General features: G+C 41.0%; 1 protein-coding gene across 2 annotated transcripts; it reads left to right on the forward strand.

The window, feature by feature from the left end:
* The first annotated feature begins 5,369 nt into the window (after window positions 1-5,369).
* Window positions 5,370-26,333, forward strand: atp2a3 (ATPase sarcoplasmic/endoplasmic reticulum Ca2+ transporting 3). Of its 2 annotated transcripts, XM_061299936.1 has the most exons (21): window positions 5,371-5,787; window positions 11,220-11,237; window positions 11,455-11,537; window positions 14,072-14,176; window positions 14,266-14,404; window positions 16,924-17,004; window positions 17,161-17,246; window positions 17,776-18,240; window positions 19,947-20,035; window positions 20,137-20,239; window positions 21,180-21,311; window positions 21,533-21,649; window positions 21,749-21,967; window positions 22,237-22,572; window positions 22,707-22,927; window positions 22,992-23,194; window positions 23,302-23,387; window positions 23,455-23,588; window positions 23,830-23,947; window positions 24,039-24,156; window positions 24,354-26,333. In XM_061299936.1, exons 1-21 carry the CDS (start codon window positions 5,670-5,672, stop codon window positions 24,395-24,397), a joined length of 3,015 nt encoding a protein of 1,004 aa, XP_061155920.1. In that variant the 5' UTR covers window positions 5,371-5,669; the 3' UTR covers window positions 24,398-26,333. The 2 variants fall into 2 exon arrangements, with proteins under 2 accessions (XP_061155919.1, XP_061155920.1); XM_061299935.1 differs by having other exon boundaries at window positions 5,370-5,787; window positions 21,533-21,967.
* Window positions 26,334-27,846: the final 1,513 nt, after the last annotated feature.

Raw genomic sequence — 27,846 nt, forward strand, 5'->3', positions numbered from 1 at the left:
TTCTTTTGAAAATAAATATTTTTTTTATATTATATTATATTATATTATATTATATTATATTATATTATATTATATTATATTATATTATATTATATTATATTATATTATATTATATTATATTATATTATTATATATATATATTTTTTTTTTTTTCGAAATTACTCCTTCTCCCTGACCTTGCCACCCTGCTTCCCTACATTTGGGCCTTCCACTTGAAAATCACCACGAAGATCCTCAACCCTGACGGTAAGAAATTAAAAAAAGGAAACACCAAGTGAATCTTATGTCAATGAAAATGTTCTTCCCCTCTTACGGTGATCCTTTTTATGACATTGCAGCTCAGTTGGCTGAAGATCTGAAGCCACTTGAGGTGACAGCTGGAATCAAGCTGCAGGAATACCCTGTTTTGGAACACCTTTACTCCAAAGCCAAAAAGTAAGCAGTCTCCATAAGGGAAAATAGAATTAATGCTCTCTTCTAGGGGGCTCAGATGTGCTTGGCAGTTTGCAGCCACTTCTTTAGAAGCTGATCTCCAAATGCAAGTTGTCATGGTAATAAAATCTGGCCTTGCCATTGGACCAGCAGGCTGGCTGGCTCACATATACGAAACAGGGTTGCCCTCCTCTTAATGGCCTAATATCCTTATTTTACATTAATTTGAAGATGACACTTTTGCATGAGCATGTAAACTGAATCGCAATATTTCTTTTGCAAAAACTCCATTGCCTTCAGAATCCGGACACACACCGATGCACAACTCTGGGCCCGCCCTACTTGTATCATGAACTTGTAACTCTGCCGCACAATGCAGTGTCAGTGCTGTTAGTGAAAGAGGATATTTTAATTCCCTCATTTGGACAGCACCATGCATGCTTGGTATCCCTCTCAGTTAGTGACAAAGAGCCTTCAGCCCAAATGAATACATGCTGATTAATAGTTAATGACCACCTCCATTATTGTTTCGAACCAAAACAACACCGGTCGTGGAGTTTTGAAATGATTCTAATAGATGGAAAGTTAAAGTAAACCTGAGTCAGCAAGGACCACACTGGAAAGTCATTAAAAATATAAATAAGGAATTCTAGCCAGCGTTTATTTGGGGCTTCCTTTTTCCCCAAACAGTCACTTTGTGGCTTCCTGTCAAAGACAGCTGCTATGTCATCCAGTGTCTCCGCCACCTGTGTGACAGAGAGGTTGAGGGCGCCCCTCAAATGTTCCATGACACATCCACAAAGGAAATCTAAGAGCATGTTAATGCAGCCATTATCATTTAACAACTTAACGTAGTTTATGTTTCATTTTTATTTTTTCGTCTCCATGCTTTTTCTTGAAGGTAAACATAAAAAGTGACCACATGCCATGTGACACAGTTTGGACTAATTACAACACTGCCTTCATAATTCAGGCGTCGACTAGTTTGGGTATTCAAAATCACTTCCTTAACCCCCACTATTTTTTTTTTCTCAGTCTAACCACCATAGCACATAGCCACTCTGTACTATCTTGACCTTGATTCCATCCCTGCTTTCTGTCATTTGTTAGTCAAATACTGCGAATAAGTCAGGCGGACCCGATATTCCCGAGCAGTTCATTAAAGTTTTTAATAAAGCTAATTCAAAAGTCGCCCTTACGTTTGAAAGCATGCAAATTACGGGACGGTTTCAAGTAGCAATGGACGGCCTCAAAATAACTTTTTTAATATTGATTAAATTTTCAAATTCAAGCCTGGCTGAGGAACATTACGATAAGTGAGGTATTTAATGTTCTTTTTTGAGTCATTGAGTACCGTATTTTCCGCACTATAAGGCGCACCGGATTATAAGGCGCACCTTTAATGAATGGCCCATTTTAAAATTTTGTCCATATATAAAGCGCACTGGATTATAAGGCGCATACAATAAATAACTCAATGTTGCTCAAACGTTAATAGAATCACAATATAGTAACACTCGAAATAGTGAAAACAACAACAATATATCAATAATCTCAACGTTGCTCAAACGTTAATATCACATGACACACAAAATAGCTTACTTTATTAGTCGTCATCCACGAATCCATATTGGTCCATATATAAGGCGCACCGGATTATAAAGCGCACTGTCAGCTTTTGAGAAAATTGGAGGTTTTTAGGTGCGCCTTATAGTGCGGAAAATACGGTATATGTTGAATTCCATTTTGGTTGTGCTGGACTAGGTTGGGCTTTACATCAAGGCCATGCACGCATCCATCCATGTGTGCCAATATCAAGCAAGGCTTTGCTGAGAAGAGAGCTGAATAATCAGGCCAGTGTTTTATTTCAAGTCTGAAACGTGGGCAGCGGCTTTTCTCCAGGGCTTCGATGCATCACTGCACAGCACAGCCCTTGCGGACGTGAGCAGAGCACCAAAAGTCCAACTTTTAACACCTATGCTAAATTCCCTCAACAATAGCCTCCAGTTGAAAAATATAAATGTGTGTATTTCATCAGCACTGTAAATATGTGGGCGGGCGTGTGTCATTTGCACAGCGGCCATGTGTTGCTTAACATGCCTGCGGAAACATAACAAGTTTGTCATTTATGCGCCGGTGAGATTAATACTCATTCGACGAGGATCTCATTTTACATGCGCCCGCTAATCCCAATCGTTGTGGCACAATTCACAACCATCCTTCATATCTGTGAAGTCTACTCTAAAAATGAAAACCATGCAAAGTCTCGTCAATTTTTTTTTCATTCATTCGAGCTTGTCCTATATGGCATCACATCCATCTCAGAATCGACTTAAAAAAGGAATTAATTTATTCGTCAATATTAAACGAGACCGATTAGCTAAGTCTGATGCTATAGCATCTTTTGCAAGCACAAATAGGTCAATAGAAATGATGCAATACATTGTCACAGAGACAATTTGTTATCCATATTATCGGCAGATAAACATTTAGGCTCACAAAAATCATTGGTTTATTTTAATAATACACAAACAAAACAATCAATTAAATTCACTATGTATGGATATATAAATATAATAAGAACTATTTACTGCCGACACCTAAATTGGGTTTAGTGCAGTTACAAATGTCGGGTCAAAAAGCGAGCGCACGCATCTAACTTGTTTTATGTTTATGCGCTCGCTCGCTCGGCTGGCCTTGCCGCCGCCTATTTGATTTGCATTTGGAATTCATGAGGTAAGCTTACTTCGACTTTATCTGTATTCATTAAGGCCGAGGAACGTTTGGTCAGGATTTATATCATATATAAATTGCTAAGGTTTTGCACAAAAACATTTTACTTGATTTCTTGTGGCATTTTTCAAGCAACCAACATTCCTGGCCCTTCAAAGTATGTTTTTTTTTGCAGCTCAACGACACCCTAGTTTTGCACACCACCTGCTCCCGTCCCCCGTCTCAGCCGCCGCCAGTGAGTCTATTTCCCAGGTCACTGATTAGTAATTGGAAGTGTCTGACCAAACGTGGCCGCTACCTTTGTTGCGGTCTGTCTCCTGTGATGGGGACAAATGTGCTCATTTACATAAAAGGCCATTTAAATGAGCCAGGCTGTCCTTGGAGGTGATTATCAAGCTGGTGAAAATGATCACAAGTGACTTTTGATGAGTGAGCATGGACTATGCTGCTGCAGGCTCAAACTTTGTATTCTGGTTTTTAATAATAGCTTTTCTCAGTCAGATGAAGGCTAGAATGGAAGAAAAACACTTTGTACTAATATAAAAAAGGTTCAATTGTGTTTAATGTGGTCCTACAAATATTTAAGGCACTTGTGGCCAAATAAAAGAGAATAGCAAATAACTGCTTTTAAATCTTTTTTTCTTCTCCATGTGTTGATTTAAATGAAAGGACATTTAAAAAAAACATTTTTTTTTACATCTGCCCCCCCCCAGGGTCACCCACTAACGTGCGTCATCACTGCTCCATCTGGAAGTTGACTCCGGCAGCTGTACGGTGGCTTCAAAGGCCAAAGTTCTGAGACATGTGTTGACAGCTCTTTCTGCAGGAGTTAATTGGTGAGGAAGATGCATCAAATGAGCCGTGTCTGACGAAGACAGAAGGGCTTGAAGGGGAGGAAGGAGGACTGCCTGGAGGTTGACAACTGCTATTAATAGCCTAAGTTGAGACAGACCAAGTGACAAGTTGCAAAAGAACCCGACATCCATCCTCTGGGTGGATGAAAACAGGGAAGAATTTATTTTATTCTAGGGTGGATGAACACAGCTTAACCTATTTTATTTTTATTTTACAGTATTGTCTTTCTGCATCCTTGCATTTTTTTAACTCGGACAATAATGTCAGCTGGGGTTAGATTCCTTTCCCCGAATGAGATTTCTGTGGTGTGCATTGGATAGCCCTGGCCAGGCCTACCTTTGCTAAATGGTCATTTTGATTCCATTACAGCGAGACGGACAGTGCGATTCTATTATCGGGATGACTCATCTTGGCCGAAAATGATGGAGCTGCAAGGAGTTTGCTTGGATGCAGTGAAAGAGAAGTGCAGATTTACAAACCAGTTTCGAAAGGCTGTTTTTCCTGATTATATGGTCAACAAAAAAGACAAAGGAAACCTGTTGTGTGCTGTTATTTTGCTGTTTGCTGATGCTTTCTATGATTGTGATTAACAGTCCAAATGCACAGCTCGCTTCTGTGTTTGGGATGCACCGCCACGTGCGAGGTAGGAGAAAACATGATGTGCCCCCCTTCACCCTTTGGCAGCTATGGCTCATTTCCTTTATGCAAATGAATTCTGCATAAAAGGGTTACGCAGATTATGTTGGGAGCTGTGTGCAAAGGGAAAATGGTGCAGACTTGAGAGTCCCCGAAATGTGGGTGAGGGACTGTTTGGATGGGGATTTCCTTTCCTTTTCCATTCCAGTGTCTTCTTTCAGAATATATGTCAATGTGAGGGTGATGCAAATTTATTTCACCTAAAGTAAATTTTCCTCAGTTTGAAAATAATACTGAAAACTCAATAAAGCATTGTGACATTTTCCAGGAAGTAAACTCACTCGGATAGTAAATGAAGGTTGTGGTCTGCAGTGCAATGAGGTTACTATGTGCAACGGATGTCACTGGCTTTCGTATCAAAACTGTCAGAAATGCAGACTGACATCTTTGCGTCTCCATATTTGTTATATACTTCTGTAAATTTTCATTTTGAGATTTGGGAAAATGAGGAATCAGATGTTGATTTCTTATGACAACTAAGGCGTCGTGCAGAATCTTTTGTATGTATTTGGGGGATTTTCCCCATCACTGCATATGACGTGACCAAAACATGCACGACCTTGTTTTGCTCATGTGCGTCGGGAGGAAGTCCCTGCAGCCGCCGTGCGTGCGTACAGGTATGCGCAGCCAATAGGAGCGCACGAGGGAGTGGACAACACATGAGAGAGAGAGGCGGACGGGTGGTGCACGTCAACCAGCCGGCGTAGCACACCTTCACTTGTAGATGAGGTCCACTTCAGGCGATCATTTGAAGCAGAGTGCGTCACGACGATCAGGATTGCCGCTTCTTCCTCAGGTGGGCCAAGTTGATCTCCTACAAGGAGACGCTTCTGCGGAAACCCAACCAGCAGCAGCACCTCGCTCGTCCTCATCCACCACCACCACACAAGCGCCTGAGTAGATGTTCAAGTCCATGCATCTCCTCATCTAAGCGCCAAATTGTGTCCGCCGAGATGGAAAACGCGCACACGAAACCAGCGAGTGAAGTTTTAGACTTTTTCGGCGTGAATGAAAACACCGGATTGACTCAGGAGCAAGTTAAAGTGCAATTGGAGAAATATGGGCCGAACGGTAAGTCATTTGACTTCTTTTATTTATGTGCATTAATTATTAGAATTAACGCGGCGTTTTAATTGCGTCATTGCGCACAGGCGAGTTTGACCATAAATGACCATAAAAATGCATGGATTAGGATTTTCTCATTGTACAATATACAAATGTGACCTATATGATTAATTATTGGTCTTTCTATGCAAAACAAGAATTTGCATGCTCTATTATTGGAAGTGTCAAGGCTGTAATTCAAAGGGAATATGACCAGCCTTGGAAGAATGCAGACGTTCTAATAATTAACTCCTTTAATTAGTCGTCTGGTCCCTTCAAGTTCCCTTATGTTGAAGTCAAACAAATCAGCAGCAGGAGCAGCGTACACATCTCTGCTTGTCATTCATGGCAGCAGGAAGTACATGTTGATGAAAACCCAAAAGCTTGATCAACCTGTTTTTACTTTACACACTTGTTTCTCAAATAAAGACTCGTATTTTACTGCTCAAGTCACAAGATAAGATCAAATAACAAATGGCAGCAGCCTGCCAGCAGGAAAATAGAAATGGCTAAAAGAAAAAAGAAAAAAAAAGAAGTGGAATCACGATTTAATGAGCTCATTGGAGGAAGGAAGATCTTTTGCAAAAGTATCCAAATGAATCAATAGCAAATAGATGATCAAATTAATCGTATTTTTTTTAATTGAGTAATCATTTAGAGACATTTTTTAAGTGTGATTGTCCAAATCTTCAGATTTCAGGCTCTCAAAAGTAATAATTTAGATTTATCTATTCCTTTTTATTTTTGGCCAAACACCTGCTTTTACTTTGGAAAACAATTACGATCAATCCTTGTGTTGCTAAATAATACCAAATAAACCAAAAATAACTGTTTAATCGTATCCTTTTTTTTTTAACTACACATCAGAAACACCAAGGAAAACAAGCTCTGAATTATATCTAGTTCTCTTTTTGCGTACATATATTGACAACACCCATCAGCTCTTTTATCATCCAATAGCCTTTTACTTATTTCGTATCAACCTTCTAGCACTGTAAACATGTATATAGCATGGAGCTGGCTGAGTTGAACGTTCCCGGCCCCACCTTTCCCTCTTAGCCTGTCATTTGCATGTGCGGCCAAGCTGCCGAGTACACGCGAGCGCCATATTGTACAAGTCAAACAGTTGGCCTCTTGTTTGCCGCGCAGTCGCTTTACACCCAGGCCTGCAATGACTTCATGGAAAAAGCAACGTCTCGCCACAGATAACATCGCGTTTCGCTTTCAGCTGTGAACTTCCTGTGCGTGCGTGTGTGTGTGTTTAAGTGTGTATAGATAATAGCTGCTGCAAGGGGATACCCGTTTCCCTTTTTGGACCTGACTTTATTATGCTAGAGCCAAAGTCTTACATTTTGTTGATGCACAGCTGTTTCTCCTTTTCTTCTCGGAAAGCGCCGACGTTCTAGTCGACTGCAAGGCAAACGATGAGGCGCTTACCAGAAAGTCATTAGCATGTTCAACGCAAGTGTTTGCCTTGGTGTGGACATAAGAGGGCAAACAAAAGGGAATCAAACATGAGCTGCACAAGTCACTTCCATTTAGTGACTAAATTCGGGTCGGTTTATCTATAACTTTATGGAACCCATCCAGAGTTCCTAATTGGCTCATTTTGGGATGTATTTTTTTGTACTGTCTCACGATTGACTAAAAACTACCAGCCGCCAGTCTTTAGTACAAAACTGTTGCTTAAAATCAGTTGCTAGTATTTGTGCAGACCAAACTAATTAGCAGAACTCACCAGAGGCGCTCGTGTGGAGTTGGTGGTCTAAAGACAAAGATGCAATCATTGATGGGAACTTGAGTTTGCTTCCTGGAAGACTCCCCGCTGGGACGTATTATTATGTTCTGCGTGACACTGACCTGGCAACTTATTTCATTTTCTCCAAAGACAATCAGTCGTTCCACTACTGAGAAATGGATTCTTCTTTTGACATGATCATAAAGCTGCAAAGACAGAATATACTGTATGCTAATTAAAAAAATATCGCCAAGACATTTTTTAGCACGCCGGGCCTGTTTATTCCCATTTCACTGAATAGTGAAAGCTTTAATTAGCATGCGTGGCTAAAGAGTAAGCAGGCCCCACTGATCGGGTCGACCTTGCTCGTTTAATGATGCCTGAAAGCGCATTTATTTTGTCGTCCATATATGGTCGTTTCATTTTGGACTTCATAGGCTCCTGCCGCACTTCATTCACTGCAGGAATCTTACTCGCAGTAAAACACAAGCGGGACTCCAATAAGTCACTTAATCGCAAATATTCACACAGTGCCTGTGTGTGGGCGCTCAAAGAATGTTTTTGCTGTAACACACTCAATGATTTCCCATCCTGCAAATTCACAGGACTCCTATTTTTAGGTAGGAGGCAAAAAAAAAGGGGTTTTTTTTTCTCAGTACTGCATACACAGTTAGCGTTTTTTTTTTTTTTCGTGTGTCACTCATTGCGAAAGATGTTCCATTGTCTCCTCCTCGTCCTCCTCCACCACGCCAACACACTCCTGAGTGCTCTCCTCAATCAGGCATTTGTTTGCCTTTCACTTTGATTGTCTGACCATTTTCCCGTCGAGATCTTGCATTGTGTAGTTGTCGTTGGATGTGGGCTGGAAATAAAAAGTCATTCAAGGCCACCGGTTTTGAGTCACTTCCTGGTTCCTTCATACATGTCACTTGTGAATCTGTTGATCACAAATGATGAAGGATTTACACATTTGAAAGAAATCGTGACACATTTTAACGCTGATGTGAAGAATAACAACATGAACAAAGTTATGGGAAGTTAAAAAACAGCAAAAACCTCCATTTAGGTTATATACTGTTTAATAAGTGTGTCAAAAAAAAAATCTACAATTTCATTCCACTGGAGCATCATGAATAAAATAGTTTTAATATTAACCTTCATATATGTTGGAGCCTTCTGCCATAATATAAAAATAGATTAGAAAATAGATTTTTCACACACAACAGAATAGCCAGCAGGAAAAAGTTGAATTTCCCACAGAAGATACGAACGTGTGTTTTTTTTGGCATCCATTTATTTATGTGTATAATCCAGTTTGAGGTTCCTCATTGTGACAAGCAGATTTCCTCGTTTCATTGTGCTGCCTAGAAATGATAAGTGGCTGGATGACACATGATCTGCTCAGCTCCAGTATGTGGACAGAACACTTGAAGGAAGATATTTGCACAAAGGCTAGATGTAGTTGCATTTTGCCGTTGCGCAATATCCGTGTTGGGAGTAAACTTTTTTTTTAATGCATTAAAGCGCTTTTTTTTAATTGGGGTCATTAAAAGAGGAAATATATGAAGGAAGCTATCATACATTAGCGTGCAATAGCTATTAGGGGTTTACCGTCATGATATTTATAGACCTCTTTTACAATCTCACGGCTGATTGGCTAAACTCTGCCAAGGTTTGCTGAAGATGAGCTGACTTAAAAGCTGTTTATTATTCAAGTGAGCAAATTATTTGTAGGCTGAGATGAGAGTCAATAAAAGTACGTGTCAGGTTGCATCAACCATTGGGGATATACTTTGGTTATTTATTTATTTTTATATATAGTGGCAAAAAAAAAGTCACGCTAGTGCATTTTTTTACACCATCGACTGAATAAAGGGTTAGAAAACAAAGCCTATATTTTCAAATCGGAGTCTTCGATGAATTAATTTGACCATTTCCCATTAGCATCGTGTGATTTGGCGATGCTGATATTTAGAGTGGTAGTGGAAATTTCCACTCCTCTTTCACCTCGTGTGCTGTATATTTGGTTTGCCATCATCTGCAGACGTCCGACTGCCGAGGGATGCGCAGAGAGAGTGAAACAATGCAACGTGGTGAAAGAACCATGTCAGGCTTCCCCTTTTTTTCCTTCCAACGCTGGAACTCCCTGCTGTTGTTGGCAACTGTCTCCATGCAGGAAGTGTTTCCCCTTTTGCTTGGCATTGAACGCTTTTTCTGCTGCGTGTAAACAAGCCCTTTTTTTTATTCATTGTCTGGGCCCGCCATAGGGAGGAGGTGTTATGGGGACATGGCTCGAGGTGAAGTCAGTATTCAGGAATGCGACCGGGCAAGCCCCGACTGTGAGGGAATCCTCTGCAGCGGGAAGTCGGGGAAACCCGTCCTGCTCCTCCAGTCCTTCCTCCTGCTGTCTTGTCCTTTTAGTCAGTCTGTCTTTTGTCTCCCACACTTGAGCCTCAAGCAGGGACGCACAGTAATGGGGGTCGGTGAAGCGTGGAAAACAGCACTTCTCCATACTGCTGCTGACATCAGCCATCAAACCTCAAGACCTTTACAAGACTGCAAGTTGGGAGCTAACCACAGTGACTCAGCACTATTATGCCCAAGCTATTTATATGATCCCGCTTTGCACTGGTAGCAAATGCCCGGACCTGAACTCATCTAGTTGGGAGACACTCCAAGGTCGCTTTTCTGACGTAGTCCCTCCGACATGATTTTGCTTGTTGCTGAACATGCCCAGAACACTTCATGGGGAAAGTGTTTACTCGTGTGGGTGAGGTCACACTCGTCTGTTTGAATCAAACTCGAGTTGTTTTCCTCTCTGGGTTCATCGGATGGTAAAGTCATGGAGATCAGGTGCAGAGTGTGAAATAAATTGGATGGTTGAAGAAGATAGCGTACAAAGATGGGATGGGTTCCTGCTCGCTTGTGACCGTGAAGATGGATGGGTGATAAAATCCTGATAAGTTGATGACGGGAACTAGACTGAGCAGCATCACCAATCAGTTTTGGAGCAAATTTATGAATAAATCATTTGATTAATATTGCAAAATAATGAAAGACTTATTTGGGACATTGCAATTTTTGTCTGTCATCAGAAAAGAAGCCAAAAACCACCGTTGGGTGTGTTGGGAGGGGAATTTTTAAATTTAAGTCCCAAACTATAAAATAAGTTTGGCCAATTACAGGGGCCCTTCAAGTTGTTTCTCTTTCCGCTCGTGTTGAGTGCAAACTGAGTGACTGGGAGAATTTTGTTTTTGGAAGGCGGCGGAGGCTTAGAGTCATGGTTCTCCCCCCCCTTTCCAACTCCATTCCCCACATGGTCACGTTTCATAATGGTGTAGCCACGTCTGCTCAAAACACGCTGGAGAAACATGGTGCTTATTTCCACTGGACCTTTTAGGGTCAGCGCAATCTTCATGTGGCTTCTTTTTCCCCAACATTTGAACTTTTTCTCCATTCATCAGCAGTCAGGATGATTTTCTTTGTGTTGGACTTGACTGAGCAGGTTTTTTTTAGGTGACGTCATTGCTTTCTGAAATGCAACATGGCTGACTTGAGCCATTAAAGACAATATTAACTAGCGTTTGTTTTCTTTGTTCCCCTTCCACTCGGCCTCCACCTCTTCAATTCCTCTACAACCATCGTGACGTGACATCTACAGAGCTCCCTGCTGAAGAAGGTAAATATTGATTTTTCCGATGAGGCTTCTAACCTCCTCCCTTGCATGAGCAGCCTTTTTTTTTTCTTTTCTGGAGACCAGAGGATAAACTGGACTGCCAAGCTCATACAGATGGATACACTACAAAATATTATTATTGTGATTTTTTTTTTCTGCTTACACATTCTTTCCTCTCTTGAGTCAACTTTGACCCCTTGTGTCTTTTAATTGTGTGCAGGAAAGTCCCTGTGGGAACTGGTGATGGAGCAATTTGAAAACCTTCTGGTCAGGATCCTGCTTCTCGCCGCCTGCGTCTCCTTTGTAAGTAACGCTCCGGCCTCGTGAGCTTTTTCAAATAATGACACTCCCAATTGGATTTTGGATTGAAAATCCATACACAAGTTTTTTTTTTTTATCCAGTGTTGATAAAGTTTTAGTGAGGGGAGCCCGCTTGGATCCATCTGCAGTGAGCCTACTAAGAGTGACGCTAGCTGGAATCCTGAATACATTTATTACTGCAAGTCGTTGGTGTTTTGGAACAAATTTACTCTTGCTATTTCTGAAAGGGGGGAGAAAAAATGGCTATTAAAGTGTATATGACGCAATTTGCCCTCTCAGAGTGCAGCCGTGGCTTTTGCCTCAAGTACGAAGTTTACTCTGTAAATGCGGCGAGCTAAGACGAGCTGTAACGTCTTCCACACCCAGACTGCTTTGAGATGTTGGATTCCTGACTTTCTACCTCAGCAATCTTAATAGACAAATGGTGTCATTGATTTTATAACTTTTTAATGTCTGTTTACGTTGTATTTTAAGCAGATTGACTAATTTTTTAATTTTTAATTTTTTGTTTTCTAATATTCTTTGAGCATAACACTCCAACAGTTAATTTTACTTGAGTAAAAATAAATAAATAAATAAATAAATAAATAAATAAATAAATAAATAAATAAATAAATAAATAAATAAATAAATAAATAAATAAATAAATAAATAAATAAATAAATAAATAAATAAATAAATAAATAAATAAATAAATAAATAAATAAATAACACACCCAAAATATCTGTATGAGAGAACGCTCAATTTATGATGGGCAAATGAGAGTTTGAGTCAATCGACAATCTTAATAGAGAAATTGTGTAATTGATTTTATAACTTTTAATGTCTGTTTACGTTATATTTTGAGCAGATTGACTCATTTTTTTTGTTTTATTTTATTTTTGTTCTCTAATATTCTTTGAGCAAAACACTCCAACATTTATTCATTTGACTTGACTAAAAAATAAAAAAATGCACTCTTAGTAAATCACTTGTAACACACCAAAAATATCTGTCTGAGAGAACGCTCAATTTATTGCTTAATATTTGGGCTCTTAGTTAAATGGAACGGAAGAAAATATATTAAAAAAATATATCTTTTTGATAACGATGAAGGTCAAATGAGAGTTTGAGTCAATCGGCTGTTTAAAGCGCTGCAGTAATTATAGTCTAATGAGGCCGAAAATGCCAAGGTCCTCTTTTTTTTTTTTGCAAGCAAGTTTCGGAGTTATAAAATGAATGGCTGAACGATTCCACTCCAATTTGGCGTCCGCTTGTAATTGTTTATCAATGAGGCATGCCGAGGACTTTTAAAGCAACTTGATTGCACCGGGGACGTCGGACTCAATGAGCTGCTCTCCATTTTGTCACGCGTCATGAGTTAATTCTCATAACTTAAAGCAAGCTTTTAAAAATAGTATCGTGTTACACGAGTGGAGAGGAAGCCAACCTTTTTTGGATATGTCCACGAATCAATCATAGCGAATGGATTAAGTTCTCTGAACATCTTGAAGGCCATATATAGTCACGCGCTTAGTGCATTATTGAACCTGGATCTTATTACATAGCGTTTTGCTTCGCTTCAATGGCAGTACATTACATTTAAACGTGTCAACTAAAAAAAAAATATAATAGTAATGAGGAAACAAGTCAAGCTGTCTGTGTTATACTTTCCAGATGAACAAACAACACACTGCTACTTTCCTTTTTTGCATTATTGAATTTGTTTTGGCATGTAGTTGAAATAAATAATGGATTTTCGAAATAGGCAGCGTTGTCATGTTCTCACTATGTTGCAATTTGAAATGTTTGCAGACTTTAACTCTATTTACTGTTAGAAAACAAGCCTGTGGCCTTTTTTTTTTCCCTTTCCATTCAAATGGGTTAGTGGAACTCTTCTGAATTCACTTACTACATTGACCGCTCTGGGCTAAATATATCACGTAACAGTGATGAACCAGTTATGATGCTAGCACCGTCCTTATTTTCCAAGGGGCATGTGGAAAAATGGATGAATGGCTATGGGAAATATGAATTTGAAATTAGGATTGGATGATGAAATAATGACAGCATGTTGTTTTGAGTGTTTCCAAGGGAGAAAGACCCAAGTTTTTTTTTAAAATAGTTATGTCCCATTTGATGCACCATGACAGCCAATTCAATTTACCGTAATTTTCGGACTATAAGTCGCACCGGAGTATAAGTCGCACCAGCCATAAAATGCCCCAAAAAGTGAAAAAAAAACCATATATATGTATATAAGTCGCTCCTAAGTAAAAGTCGCCCCCCCACCCAAACTATGAAAACAAAACGCGACTTATAGTCCGAGAATTACGGTAATCAAAGAAATATATCTAATATGATTCTAATTAAATGTGACCAGGAAGCGGCAAGGTTAGATTTTATTATCACGTCTCATTGAAGGCACAGCTGTGCTACACAAATGCCATTTTTAATTCCGTCCTCCCTGAGGACATTTTTCCTTTGCGGTATTTAAGTATCATTTGTGTGATGAGGAAGTTGTGTGTTTGTCTAGGTGTTGGCTTTGTTTGAAGAGGGAGAGGAGTCGGCCACCGCCTTTGTCGAGCCTGTCGTCATCCTCCTCATCCTCATCGCTAACGCCGTCATTGGTGTCTGGCAGGTGAGATCTCACAATGAAGAAATTCAAAATCATGCTTCTGTATTCGTTCATTACGTTGCACGACCTGACTCATCTCTCTCTCTCAACAGGAACGAAATGCCGAGAATGCCATCGAGGCGCTTAAGGAGTACGAACCCGAGATGGGCAAAGTGTACCGCATGAACCGGAAGGCGGTGCAGAGAATCAAAGCCAGGGACATCGTTCCGGGTGACATCGTAGAGGTGGCGGGTAAGCCAACTCATTTATTCTTTTCTGAGATTCAGCTTTTGCTTTTAGCAGCTTGCACAGTAACATGTAGCATTCATGAGTCTGTAAATATCGTAGGAATATCATACAACACCATTACATAACAGTCTTTCCCCCGTATTTGCAGGTGCTGGTATTACGGTTTGAATGTGTGTGTGTGGTTCTGTGTAAGTGCTTGTGGTCTTCACTTGTGTTTAAGGTCCAGTTTAACTTTCCACAGCTTTCCACTTCCCTTTGCTTTCCATACTCTCAGTCTCACCACCTGGATGTTTGTCAGGTCTTTACTCATACTACACACTCACACACACACACACAGATGCACACACTCATCCATCCCCTGCTATAAAGTCACCCGTGTGTGGGCAGCCCTGTCTAAAAATAGTCTTGTTGTCATTCTGGGGTCCATGCTGGATTTAATATGCATGACCTCCAACTATTAAGTCCATAACTGGCTGTTGTCTATGAAAATGGATTTTCGATGAATCAATATATTTTGAATAAAGCATAAGGATGATCACTCAATGTATATTAAATAGAAGGAACAGAGGTCATGCGGGGGTCATGAAATAGGTAGAAAAACTGCTGTTAAGCAAATATAAATAAACTTTCCCTCATGATTCATCAACGTCAGTAAGGCCGTTATTCTGTTATGGAAAGAAAATCTGTAGTTCGTTATTAAATTTTAATGAGGATATTCCTGACCCAGAATAATACTTGGCATAAAAAACACATATAATATGATATAGGTGTAAAACTGCTCCACTTGATTAGTTCGTCACAATTCGTACATCCTTCTAGTTTACGTGAAAATAAAATTTAAAAAAAACAGGAATCCCCATTTCACTTCTTGTTTATGATTAAGTAAGCGATAATACTTTGGAATTTGGGCTTGTTGCAGCCGGTGTGTTTCTTCACACGTGTGTCGTCAACAAGACCCACAGACAAGCTCACGCAGGTCGTAAAGCATCAAAAGTACTCTGTTGAATTCCCACCTTCATAGTCATCGTCATGACAACAAGTCATGTTCTCTTTTTGCTCATCATGTCTGTGTCATTTCTCCATGTGCTGTTTTGGATTACAGTGTTATCCCACATTGGTGGTTTCGCACTTTATTCTGGCCAGAAGTCTCATGCCAAAGCCCTCCAACAAAAACATGGCAGCAAAAAAAAAAAAAAAATCGGTATCCTCCTTTAACATGATTGAACTCCCAGGGCAGGCTTTTCCTCTACCTCAGATTACCCGGCGGTGGTTCCACTGGAACTTAATGTGAGGAGGGTAAAATAAACTGTATGGAGGTCTTGGAGAAAAACCACAAAAGAGGAGAGAAAATATAATGGATATATTTACATAAGGTTCCACCCCTGCAGTGTACTTGTAGGTTCCACGGCGTTATGACACACTTGCGTTTTGCGCCTCCGCTGGAACTTTCCTTGAGGTTTTTAATGGAGTAACTGTATGAGGGCTCACCGAAGACCCCAAGAGATGGAAACCAAGTGGCATTTACGCTGCCAATTCATTATGCAAGGGTGAGATTCTGACTGTCCTGGTTGTGTCAAAAAAACAGACGGCAAACTCAACTACCGTATTTTCCAGACTATAAGGCGCACCTAAAAACCTCAAATTCTCTCAAAAGTCGACAGTGCGCCTTGTAGTCCGGTGCGCCTTATATATGGACCAATATGGATTCATGAAATCAATCACAAGTGGCCCGCTGAAGACTATGAATCATGAATCAAAACGACTATGGATCATTATTTTGTGATTATAAAGTAATTTGTTGCATCTGAAGTTGAAATAAAAAAGATAAAATGGAGAATGATTTGGATTAAAAATCTGACATGATGCATTAATGGTGCGCCTTATAGTCTGGTGCGCCTTATATAACGACAAAGTTTTAAAATGGGCCATTCATTGAAGGTGCGCCTTATAGTCCGGTGCGCCTTATAGTCCGGAAAATACGGTAGGCCAATTTGTACTTTGTTTTGAAAAGACACTCTCAATTTAGTAGTGAATAATCCGATTGACGCAATACAAAATCTGCCTTTACGAGGATCATTCTTATTGAATGACTGAATAGTCCATATCGGCACGGTCATGTAAAAGGATAATACATTCTGTGACATCGACTCGACCTGTCGTGTTTGTAAATCATATATTTTATTCAGTATAGTCCGATGGAGCGGAGGGAATCTGAAGGTAGGCGTTCTTCGGCCTGGGCCAACTTGAAGCCTGCAGCCATCTCCCACACAAACACAACCCACATTGCACCCGACACCCTGTCTGCATCTCCCGTAGGTGCTACATAGAGAGGCGGAAAGAGTCGCTCGCCTTCTTTGTTTACCCCACCGAGACGAATTTTCAAATGGCTCAATCAAGTCGATGTTGTGATAACGCACTGGAGATGTCCGTTATTAACAAGTGTCTGAGTGTTTGGAAGTATCATCGACTTTTTTACTTTTGTATCATCTGCCGCATAAAATGTTTGCATTTTGTCATTTCAGTGGGTGACAAAGTTCCAGCCGACATCAGATTGACCTCCATCACGTCCACCACGTTGAGAGTGGATCAATCCATCCTCACAGGTACGCTCGACAGTCCCTCAATCCAATTTTTTCTGCTATTGTTTTAATTTCATTTTGGTTATTTCAACTCCTTCTAGGATATCTAGTGATTTCATTCATTATTTGAATTGAAATATTAATGTATTCTGTGCATTTTTTTTTTCCTCCTTCCTTCAGGGGAGTCTGTGTCCATCATCAAACACACTGACCCGGTTCCTGACCCGAGAGCTGTCAATCAAGACAAGAAGAACATGTTGTTTTCGGTGAGTACAACCTTTGAATTATTAGAAATGATACTCTGAGCTCACTTTTAAATTAGTTTTATGAATTGAAATGATTCGAAATTGAAACTACTCATCTGAATTTGTCAAGCTGCTCTGTCATTCTCAACCAATCAAAATGGCTACTTGTCTAATAAGTGATAAGCTAATTGCACTTCAAGTAGGATAAAGACTTGGCAGGTACAAATCCACTCGGAGCGGAAAAAAAGTGCCATTTCCAACATGTCTGTGGTGAATCTGACGCTTGTATGTGTAGCTCAGCGGATGGTTTTCCGCTAGCAAGAAATTGGACTTAATTTCAAAACGCTTATTAAAGCCATGCCTGCATGGAAGTAACGTGAATAAGCCAATATTCCATCCAAATAATGCCAAGTACCACAAAATAAGCATGTTTGTCTTGCATAAAAAAAGATTATGAGTCAATGTAAATTTTCTGACTGACAGATTTATTAAAACGGGGGGAAAAAAAAAAAAAAGAACCTTCCACCCACATTGAACACATTTTCCGTAGGGCACCAACATCGCTGCCGGTCGGGCCATAGGTGTCGTCGTGGCGACCGGCGTTGCCACGGAAATCGGCAAAATCCGCAATCAGATGGCGTCGACCGAACAAGACAAGACGCCGCTGCAGCAGAAGTTGGATGAATTTGGCGAGCAGCTCTCGAAGGTCATCTCACTCATCTGCGTGGCTGTGTGGGTGATCAATATCGGCCACTTCGGGGACCCGGTCCACGGCGGCTCCTGGATGCGGGGAGCTATCTATTACTTTAAGATAGCCGTGGCTTTGGCCGTGGCCGCCATCCCCGAAGGCCTGCCTGCCGTCATCACCACCTGCCTGGCCCTCGGGACCCGCCGCATGGCCAAGAAGAACGCCATTGTGAGGAGTCTGCCCTCGGTGGAGACCCTGGGCTGCACCTCCGTTATCTGCTCGGACAAGACGGGGACCCTCACCACCAATCAAATGTCTGTCTGTAGAGTAAGTGGCAATTCCTATTCCACGCCAAATCTGCTTTGGGATTTAACACCAGGAGTGAAAAATTCATTTTCACACTTCTGTTTTATCTTCATTTATCTCAATGACAATGAAAAATGCATTTACATTCGTTTTGACATTAAATGTCTTCATGTAGAGCACTGGTGTCAAACTCGAGGCCCGGGGGCCCGATACGGCCCGCCACGTCATTTTATGTGGCCCGCGAAGACAAATTGTGCATCAACTTTGTGTGTCATTACTAGAATATCAAATTGTCTTCACTTCTAATATCTTTTTATGAATATTTGACCAGTCTTTTCTCGTCTGATTTGAAAACGAGTTATTTGTCCGTTTGTTTTGTAGCTTTTACCGTACATAATATGAGGTGCTTATACCTTTTATTTGGGTTGACAGTCATAATGGCCCTCAGAAAGAAGCTATGACTACAATGCGGCCCGCGAAAAAATTGAGTTTGACACCCCTGATGTTCAAAAAGCTTCATAGAGGTTTTTGCTTTAGTTATTCACAAATGATATTATTCTTATTGCGTTTAAACCCACCATAGGCGAAAACATTTTCATGTTGCATACGCTCCTCACCACAAGCTGACGCGCAGTGTGTGTGTGTTTAATTTGTAGCTGCAGGGAGTTCCCTCAAACTTGGCGGATGTGTAGGAGTGACCTCACCGCAAACCTTTAAACCCTCCAAGGCACAGGAAAACTTAGCCCAGCTGACGTTAGCAAATATTGACCTGCATCCACCTAAAGGCCCTTCTTACTCCCTAATAGGGAGCACAATATTTCAGATAAGATTTTGACTGCAACTGTGGTCTGAATCGTTTCATACACACACACACACACACACAAATAGTGTTTACTCCCGCAGTGAGTAGATGAATCCAATCGTGCTATTGAGTCACATGGATCACAATGTGCCGCCTTGTTACCGTGGAGACCGCAGTAGATCAGATCCGGAGGAAGAAGAGGAACAATCTTATTCTATTTCTCACTGGCTGCTTTGTCTGTACTCTTGTGGAAATCACTGAGAGTTATGGAATTGGGCCTTATGAACTTTTGGAACATTGAGAAACATCCAAAGCATGTCTGCAGCTTTTAGTTGGCTAAGGTGCAACAAAATAGTTGCTCGTAACATTTGCGTCTCGACACCGTGTCAGTTCGACCCAGCTTCTCCGACCGATTGAAATATTGCGGTAACATTTCAAACAAGTCGTAAAACTCGGAGACCCTGTCAGCTCTGTGAATTTTCTCTCTTTGGATAAATGCATACAAATGTTTTCCCCTTTTTCATTTTCCAGTAAAATGCAATTGAACAGCCAGAAAATCAAATGATACAATATTTAATATACATCATTATATAAGTTTGTTTATATTTGGAAAAATGTCATTTAAAATTATTTAAATTATTATTATAAATTCTTTTTTATTATTTTTCAAAAATGATTCCTTATTTGGAAAATTTGAAAATGTCATTTAAAATTATTATTATAAATATTTTTTATTATTATTCCAAAATGTGTATTTCCTCATGCTAATTAATGTTCCACTGAGACAGAGGTTTGCTCTAAAATCAATTTAGTGTCCATCTACCATGCAAAGCTATTTAAATATTTATGTTAACTAATCTCGGCTAATAAGAAAAGCAGCACGTTCCAAGAACTGCACAGCTAATTACTTTTGCCCCCCCCCCAGATGTTTGTGGTGGACAAATTGCAGAATTCAAGCTGCACCTTGCACGAGTTCTCGATAACAGGATCCACATATGCACCTGAAGGTCAAATGTGAGTTCCATATCGTGAATGTCAACTTATTTATATATGCATGAATATTGCCTGATGTTTTCCAATCGTGCGTCAACGATGGTGTGTTTTCCTCCCTCCAGACTGAAAGGAGAGCGGGCAGTCCAGTGTGGAGACTATGATGGACTCTTGGAGTTGGCCACCGTGTGTTCCATGTGCAATGACTCCTCATTGGACTACAATGAGGTCATTAAAGACTCATTCTAAATATACTTCTGTTGCCATACAACTAGTAAAAGCAACACACACCCATAACAATGTGTAGTTTTGTCTCGTTTTTGTTGAAGGGCTAATCTTATCTTGCTCAAAGATACTTAAATTGCTTTTCTCACCTTTTTGTCATCACCACGGTATCTTGGTAACCACGGTGAAGAGAGAGGCCGAGGATAACACAATTTCAATTGCATGTATCATCTGCAGCCCGACTGTTCCGGATGTTGTTGTTTTTTGCCATCAAAGATTTCATATTTTTGAGGGCTGAGCCGAAAAGAGAAGCAGCTGAGCACCGCAGGGGGATGAGGATTTTATTGCTTTGTGCTGTCACACACAAATAAATGATTGGCCAACAGCGCGTCCTCTCCCCGACTTCGCTTTTTAGCACCTTTTAAAGACTCAGCGGCGATGTGGCTATCCAGCAGATCTGAATATTGTCCTTGACGGAATGTTTTGACAACAAAGCAAATGAGTACCCCTTGTAATTTGGAGGGATGACAGACAAAGGTCACTGTGACCAAAGAATTTTTTTTTTTTTTTTTTTTTTTTTAAAGCAACTCCATGCTGCAGCATTTTAATGACTGTGGCAACTCAAGAAGGCTGTGCTCACACCCACAACGACGCAAAGTGCCCTTTTCAAACTGCGCCATGCTATTTCATTTGTGAATATATATCAAAACAAAGTCCAGCCCCGCCCACCCCTGCGCAGGTTTCCACCACATCTTGTGCCAAACTTGCACTGGTCGCCAAAAAAGAGCCCACTGAGTTTAGTCTAATACTTCTCATCCCTTTTACGGAGGCTTTTACAATTTACAAAACATATATGAAAGGTGATTTGTGATTCATATTTTCCCCTTACTGACTATTCTGCTTCTCCTCTCCATGCATGTCTTTTTTTTTTGTATTCTCCCAGGCCAAAGGAGTTTACGAGAAAGTGGGAGAAGCCACAGAGACTGCTCTTACCACCTTGGTGGAGAAAATGAACGTCTTCAAAACGGACCTTTCCGGACTCAGCAAGGTGGAACGTGCTGGGGCCTGCAACTCGGTGAGCTTGGTGACAATTTATGGATGTCTCATCATAATCATGATTCTGGAGTTTGACCAAGAAGGACATCTAGTGGTAGAAGCAGGTCTGATGGAAACTACAAGCTCCATTTTTTTTAAATTACTAAATTTCTCTCCGTATCTGAGGTTAATATGAATTTGCCTACTCTCCATATCCTTGATAGTCTTTTTTTTTTTTTTGTTCCATGGTTGCTCCTTCAGGTGATCAAGCAACTGATGAAGAAGGACTTCACATTGGAGTTCTCTCGAGACCGAAAGTCCATGTCAGTTTACTGCACGCCAGTCAAGCCGGGTTCTCAGAGCAAGATGTTTGTCAAGGCACGGAACAATCATACGATTCCAGAATTTTCTTTTCCTTTCTGTCATTTTCTAATGTCTCCTTTTGCCTGTATAGTCAATTGTAGTCTTTTTCAACAGGGCGCCCCGGAAAGCGTCATTGATCGATGTCAGTACATGCGGCTGGGAACTGGCAAGGTGGCGCTGACACCGGACTTGCGTGACCAGCTCATGTCCAAGGTCCGGGACTGGGGAACGGGGAGGGACACCCTGCGCTGTCTGGCTCTGGCCACCCGTGACGTTCCACCACGCAAAGAGGACATGGACTTGGAGAATTCCAGCAAGTTTGTGGACTATGAGGTAGGAAACCAGACAAAACATCAGTTGCTTTTCTTCAAATCAAATGCAATCAATCCATTCTTGAATATAATAAATAAAAGATTTAAAATAAATAATAAATATATAAAAAAAATAAAAATAAAATGTTAATAATATTAATAAAAATAATAATAAAAATATAAATAAATTAAATAAATTAAATAAATAAATTCAGTCTGCCTCCCAGTGCAGTCATCACATCTTCAAACTACTGCTCTATTATTATTTTCGTTTTTGCTGTTTCCATTTAGTTGAGCCTCACGTTCATCGGCTGTGTGGGCATGCTGGACCCCCCGAGGAACGAAGTCATAGGCTCCATCAAACTCTGCAACGAGGCAGGTATTCGTGTGATCATGATCACGGGGGACAACAAGGGCACAGCGGTGGCCATCTGCAGGCGCATCGGCATCTTCGGCGAGAACGAAGAGGTGACGGGAAAGGCCTACACCGGCCGCGAGTTTGATGATCTATCGCCGGAAGCCCAGAAAGAGGCTGTGAAACGGGCACGATGTTTTGCACGCGTGGAGCCGGCTCACAAGTCGAAAATTGTCGCATACCTGCAGTCCTTTGAGGAGATCACTGCCATGGTGAGGACCATGAAGAAAAATGTATCACATTCTGGTTGTCCACATATTTTCTCGTGCCGCTAAATATCGTCAGATAATTTAAATATGGTATGATGTAGCACAACTTCAATGAGCAACAATATTTGTCATCCTAGACTGGAGATGGTGTGAATGACGCTCCCGCCCTGAAGAAAGCAGAGATTGGCATCGCAATGGGATCGGGTACAGCCGTGGCCAAATCGGCCTCGGAGATGGTACTTTCTGACGATAACTTCTCCACCATCGTGTCTGCCGTGGAGGAGGGCAGAGCCATCTACAACAACATGAAGCAGTTCATCCGATACCTTATCTCCTCCAACGTGGGCGAAGTCGTATGGTGAGGGAGACGCTCCGAGAACCCTCGGTCAGTTTCATTCTTTTCATGTTTGTCTGTTCTTCAGCATCTTCCTGACAGCCATCCTGGGTCTCCCCGAGGCTCTGATACCAGTCCAGTTGTTGTGGGTCAATCTGGTGACTGATGGTCTGCCCGCCACCGCCTTGGGTTTCAACCCTCCCGACCTGGACATCATGAACAAACCTCCTCGTAATGCCAAAGAACCTCTCATCTCAAGATGGCTTTTCTTCCGCTACTTGGCCATTGGAGGTACTTGAATTGCTTGCATTTTTTTTTCACAATTTAAGAAGTCCACCAAAATTCCAAATTTTGAAAAATCTACTTGTGACAAGTGTGTGAATTCATGTATTTCTAAGGCTACGTGGGTTTCGGGACAGTGAGCGCCGCCACGTGGTGGTACCTATTTGATGAAGAAGGGCCACAAGTGACTTTTTATCAGCTGGTGAGTTGCAAATTATTATTAATATATTTTTTCCAATGCAACTCCTTGAGCTTACCTGTTTCCACAGCGACACTTCATGCAGTGCACCGAGGACAACCCTGTGTTTCACGGAATCGATTGTGAGGTCTTTGAATCCCGCTACCCCACCACCATGGCGCTGTCCGTGTTGGTTACCATCGAGATGTTCAACGCCCTCAACAGGTCAATCATGGTCTCCTTTAAATGTCACACATTCCGTATCCGCCCGCCGAATGATTTTCATACCAGAACAACACACCCAGAAAATGACTTGGTTAGGGAAGTCAAATGAGGAAGTTCATAAAGCCCGAGTATGAAAGCTCTTTTGTTTTTGCTCGTCTCCATAGAAAATATACAACACCTATCTCCAAATTGATGTCATTTGTCCACGTGTTCTAATGTAACATTCTTCCCCGACCGACAGTTTGTCTGAGAACCAGTCCCTCCTCAGAATGCCTCCCTGGGTCAATATTTGGCTACTGGGAGCCATTGTCCTTTCTCTCTCCCTCCACTTCTTAATCCTTTATGTCGAGCCAATGCCAGTAAGTGCATGAACAACTATTATTTGTACAACTATTGTAGATTATTATAAAAATTTGAATTATTTCTAATTCTTCTGTGGCTTCTATTCAGCTGATCTTCCAGGTGACCCCTCTCCGTTGGTCTCAGTGGATGGTGGTCCTGAAAATTTCAATCCCTGTCATCCTCCTGGATGAGGCACTAAAATTTATATCCAGACATTATCTTGAAGGTAAGTCCAAAGTTTTCTCATTGAATGTGTTTGGTGAGGATGTTCAAATTGACTTTCCTGTCTTTTTCCTCTTCCGCATTTCTAAATGCAGCCTAAATTCTTCTCTTCCCTTTTCTGCTAAGGTACCTCTTCACGCTTTAATAGAACGAAAGTAGTCTGCTATCTGACTTGAAATATTTTTTCCCTCGCTCTGGCAGGTGATGAAGAGACCAAGTACCGGAGGAGATGGCAGAAGGATTAAGTCGTCTCCCTCAAACGCGCTTCGACACAGGCCTCTCTTCTTCTATTTTTCATCATTCCCCACTCCTGCGTGTCGGTTGAACCCCCACGACGCATTTAAGTGGCATGCGTGCCTGAGAACCGACGTGCGAGAAAAAGAAGGCAGCTGCGAGCTTTTGGCTTAAATGTGAGTGAATGCACAAAACGGTTTGAAATGTCTGCATTTTTTTTTTTTTTAGTTCAGTACAGTGCAAACTTTGCGGTGCCTTCGCTGGACAAGGCAGGGTGGGTGTTAGAGAAGCCTAAATGAGCACAGGGATGGATAGGCGATTGTTGATTGGTGGGAAAAATCTGGCTCGTGGGCAGAACCGTGCATGTTTGTGTCTGCTTGTGTGTCCACAATAATCTGGTGGTACTGCCCAAGCTTCTGCAAATCTCTTTTCTATCAGTAATGATCATCACAGTAAAGCTTCCTTGTCATTCTTCATCTCTGCCATCATTACCAAAGTTTTGCAGAGATCTGACGCCATTTGTCTTGAGCACTGAGATGATCCAGCTGAAGGTGTGAATAGCTTCACTGCTTTATTGGCGGGCCCATCTTAAAAATAGCACACTGTAGTTTTTTTTTGCAAGTGGTGTATATAAACTTTTTATTTTATTTATACTACAAGCTGGTAGATGTTACAGAGTCCAACGATGTAAGTTAAAGAATGGCAAGTGGACTGCTCGAAATAATGATTGAATCACGCCATGCCTTATAGAGCCAGCCCCACCGCACCTCCACTTTGAGCAAGTGGTGAAAATGAATGTCTTGCCAGCACTCTAATTGTGTGTTTTTTGTTTGTTTTTACTCACCGCAACCTTTAGTGTGCACCCCAAAAAGTGAGTTGTTGGTCGTGAGGGTGTCTAAGAAGCTTTTTGTGCACACTGCTCTTTCGCTTGTTCTCGGTCTTTTAGCAATTGATCTAATTAAATAATGTGTTTGACTGAACGAGCATGCGGGGTTAACATTGTGTCTTTTAGCTCTTAATTATTCATTTCATTTCGGGTCCAGGTGATTGCGTGTCTTTTTTTTTTTTCTTATTCAAAAACATCTTTGGCCCAATTGCCGAATAGTACCTGGAAAAAAAAAATGTCAAGGACGGGGAAAGTGTTCCCAATGAATATTTACATCTGTTAAAAAAAATAAATAAAAAATAGCATCAAGTTTTCAACAAGAAAAAGTGAAAGACTCGACAGAGGTCTTTTCATGCTTCTCAACTACTGAGTCCTGATTTCTGTACAGAAGATGAATATATGATTGCATGGAATCATGTTACTGTAATAATAACAATCCATACAGTATGCTATACAGCATCCAGATTATTTGGGGGGGGGGGATATTAATGACATTTTTTTTCTCTCTTCGCCACTTCTTACTTTTTTGTAGACTAGAGGTTGATTTTGTCATTTCCGTTTGGTTTTTACATTTACTTGCGGGGGTGGATGTGTGACTGTAGGGGAAGAATACGGGATGGATAGCGTTTGAGAATCATGACCTAACTTGATGATGATGCTGTTCATTTCAGTTTGCTAGTTTGAGGTCAGTCAAAAATTTATGTGAACTGAACTGTGGTTTACACTGAGCGAGAAATAGTGGTGGATCTTGGCTCGTGATGTTTTACGGCTGGCTGTACAGTGAAGGGCTTAGTGGGACGGACGCAGGCTCTAGAGACTCGACTGTCCTCCGAATTTAGACTCACCCAGCATCTTGGATAAGCTTGTTTTCAAACAGCAGGGGGCGATGTGGTTAGTATCGGAAGCAGTGAACGATTGGCATTTTTTTAAGAAAAGTCTTTAGAGCCCGACTTTCACCTGAAAAATGGAAAATTGTCTGTATTGCCTTGTTAATATTGAATGTAGACGCATAATTTTATAAATAACAAAGATGTGGAAATAAACATTATTTATCTTCTTTATTCTGAGCTTCTGTTTTTACTTTTACCGGTTACGTGTTCAAGAAAATTATTGTCAAAGCTCATCAAATAAAATGTGTGCATTTTTCAACTTGGAAATACCGTATTTCCCGCACTATAAGGCGCACCCGATTATAAGGCGCACCTTCAATGAATGGCTTATTTTAAAACTTTGTCCATAATAAAGATATATACATTTGGCCCACGGGCCGGACTTTGGACACGCCTGCTGTAGTGCCTCAATATCGGTCCATATACAAGGTGCACCTGATTATAAGGCGGCTTTTGAGAAAATTGGAAGTTTTTAGGTGCGCCTTATAGTGCGGAAAATACAGTAAATCTCTGGGATTGAATGAGTTTTCAAATATTATATTACAGCTTGGCTAATTGTTTTCTTTGTTGAGCAGAAATTGTATTACTGCTTTGATATCGCGCTTGATTAGGTTCTTGCACTTCATTTGCATTCCATCTAAATAGGCACTGGATCCATACGACCAGCAAGGGGCAATGTTACACCACCTGCTAGGTATTTGCACCAAGAATCAATTTGGCAGCGTCATAAGAAATTTATTGTGGGATGATGACCAGAGCTTCTCTATTCTAGTCGTGCTCAGGATAGGAAAGTGATTCTTATGTGTGAGGCAAATGATCATCACATCTTCTTGAGGGGGGCGGGGGGGCTCGCTGGTGCACAAATGGAACGAATAGGAGCTCCAAAATAGCCAGTTTGAAATGAACACCCTGAGTGATGAATTCGAGTTCCCCCAGTCACACACATTCAAGACTGCCAGAGATTGATGATGGATCTTGCCCCGAGAATAAACAAACGGAAAGGTCACACGCACGCACGCGCACACGATAAGGCGATGAAATGAGTCTCCTGCCTCGCCAGTGTTTCATGATAGGCCATTAAACAAGGCCATCGAGTCAATACTGCAATACTGCGGCAATGACGCTGCAAAAACACACATTGTACAAAAAGAAATGTGTGCAGTTACAAGTTAAACATGCAAACACAATGAATGGTAGCTCTCTTTTTTTTTTTTGGAGAGTGAAAAAATACATTGTTGTCATGGTAACAAAATCAAATAAATTGAGCTGGTTTGACAAATGGAATAGAATGTTTGTTTGCTTTTTGCACAAATGCTGTCAAAGATGAACGACGAGGACATGGAACTTAAGCAGGAGGCCCATCTGGCTTTATTTAAGCAAGCGTCCAACATTTCTACATATAAGGCTGTGTTGGGACTTAGCCGCTCAACATAACTCAACAAGTGGGCGCTGTTTGCTGACATCACTGCAGTCCAAGCTACAGGAGAACATTTATCTTTCATACCAAGATTGAGCACACTGCTTAACTGCCGCCCTTATGACCTTTTTGTGACCTCACGAAGTTGTGAAACATGACAATTCTACCAACTGCTGCAGAATGTATAGGCTGGACACCAATAACTGCCAGCTTTTATATAATATGACATCATAAAAAGTCGAAGAATCAATTCAGCAATGTTGGGGC

The sequence above is a fragment of the Syngnathus typhle genome, linkage group LG15 (genome assembly GCF_033458585.1).
Source record: "Syngnathus typhle isolate RoL2023-S1 ecotype Sweden linkage group LG15, RoL_Styp_1.0, whole genome shotgun sequence".
NCBI classification, from domain to species: Eukaryota; Metazoa; Chordata; class Actinopteri; order Syngnathiformes; family Syngnathidae; genus Syngnathus; species Syngnathus typhle.

Bases quoted from the DNA above. Each gene is read 5' to 3' on its own strand.
- atp2a3 (XM_061299935.1), top strand. From the start codon at position 5,670: ATGGAAAACGCGCACACGAAACCAGCGAGTGAAGTTTTAGACTTTTTC. The intron at 17,247-17,775 runs GTGAGTACAACC...CATTTTCCGTAG, and splicing joins AGAAGAACATGTTGTTTTCG to GGCACCAACATCGCTGCCGG. The intron at 22,573-22,706 runs GTGAGGACCATG...TTGTCATCCTAG, and splicing joins TTGAGGAGATCACTGCCATG to ACTGGAGATGGTGTGAATGA.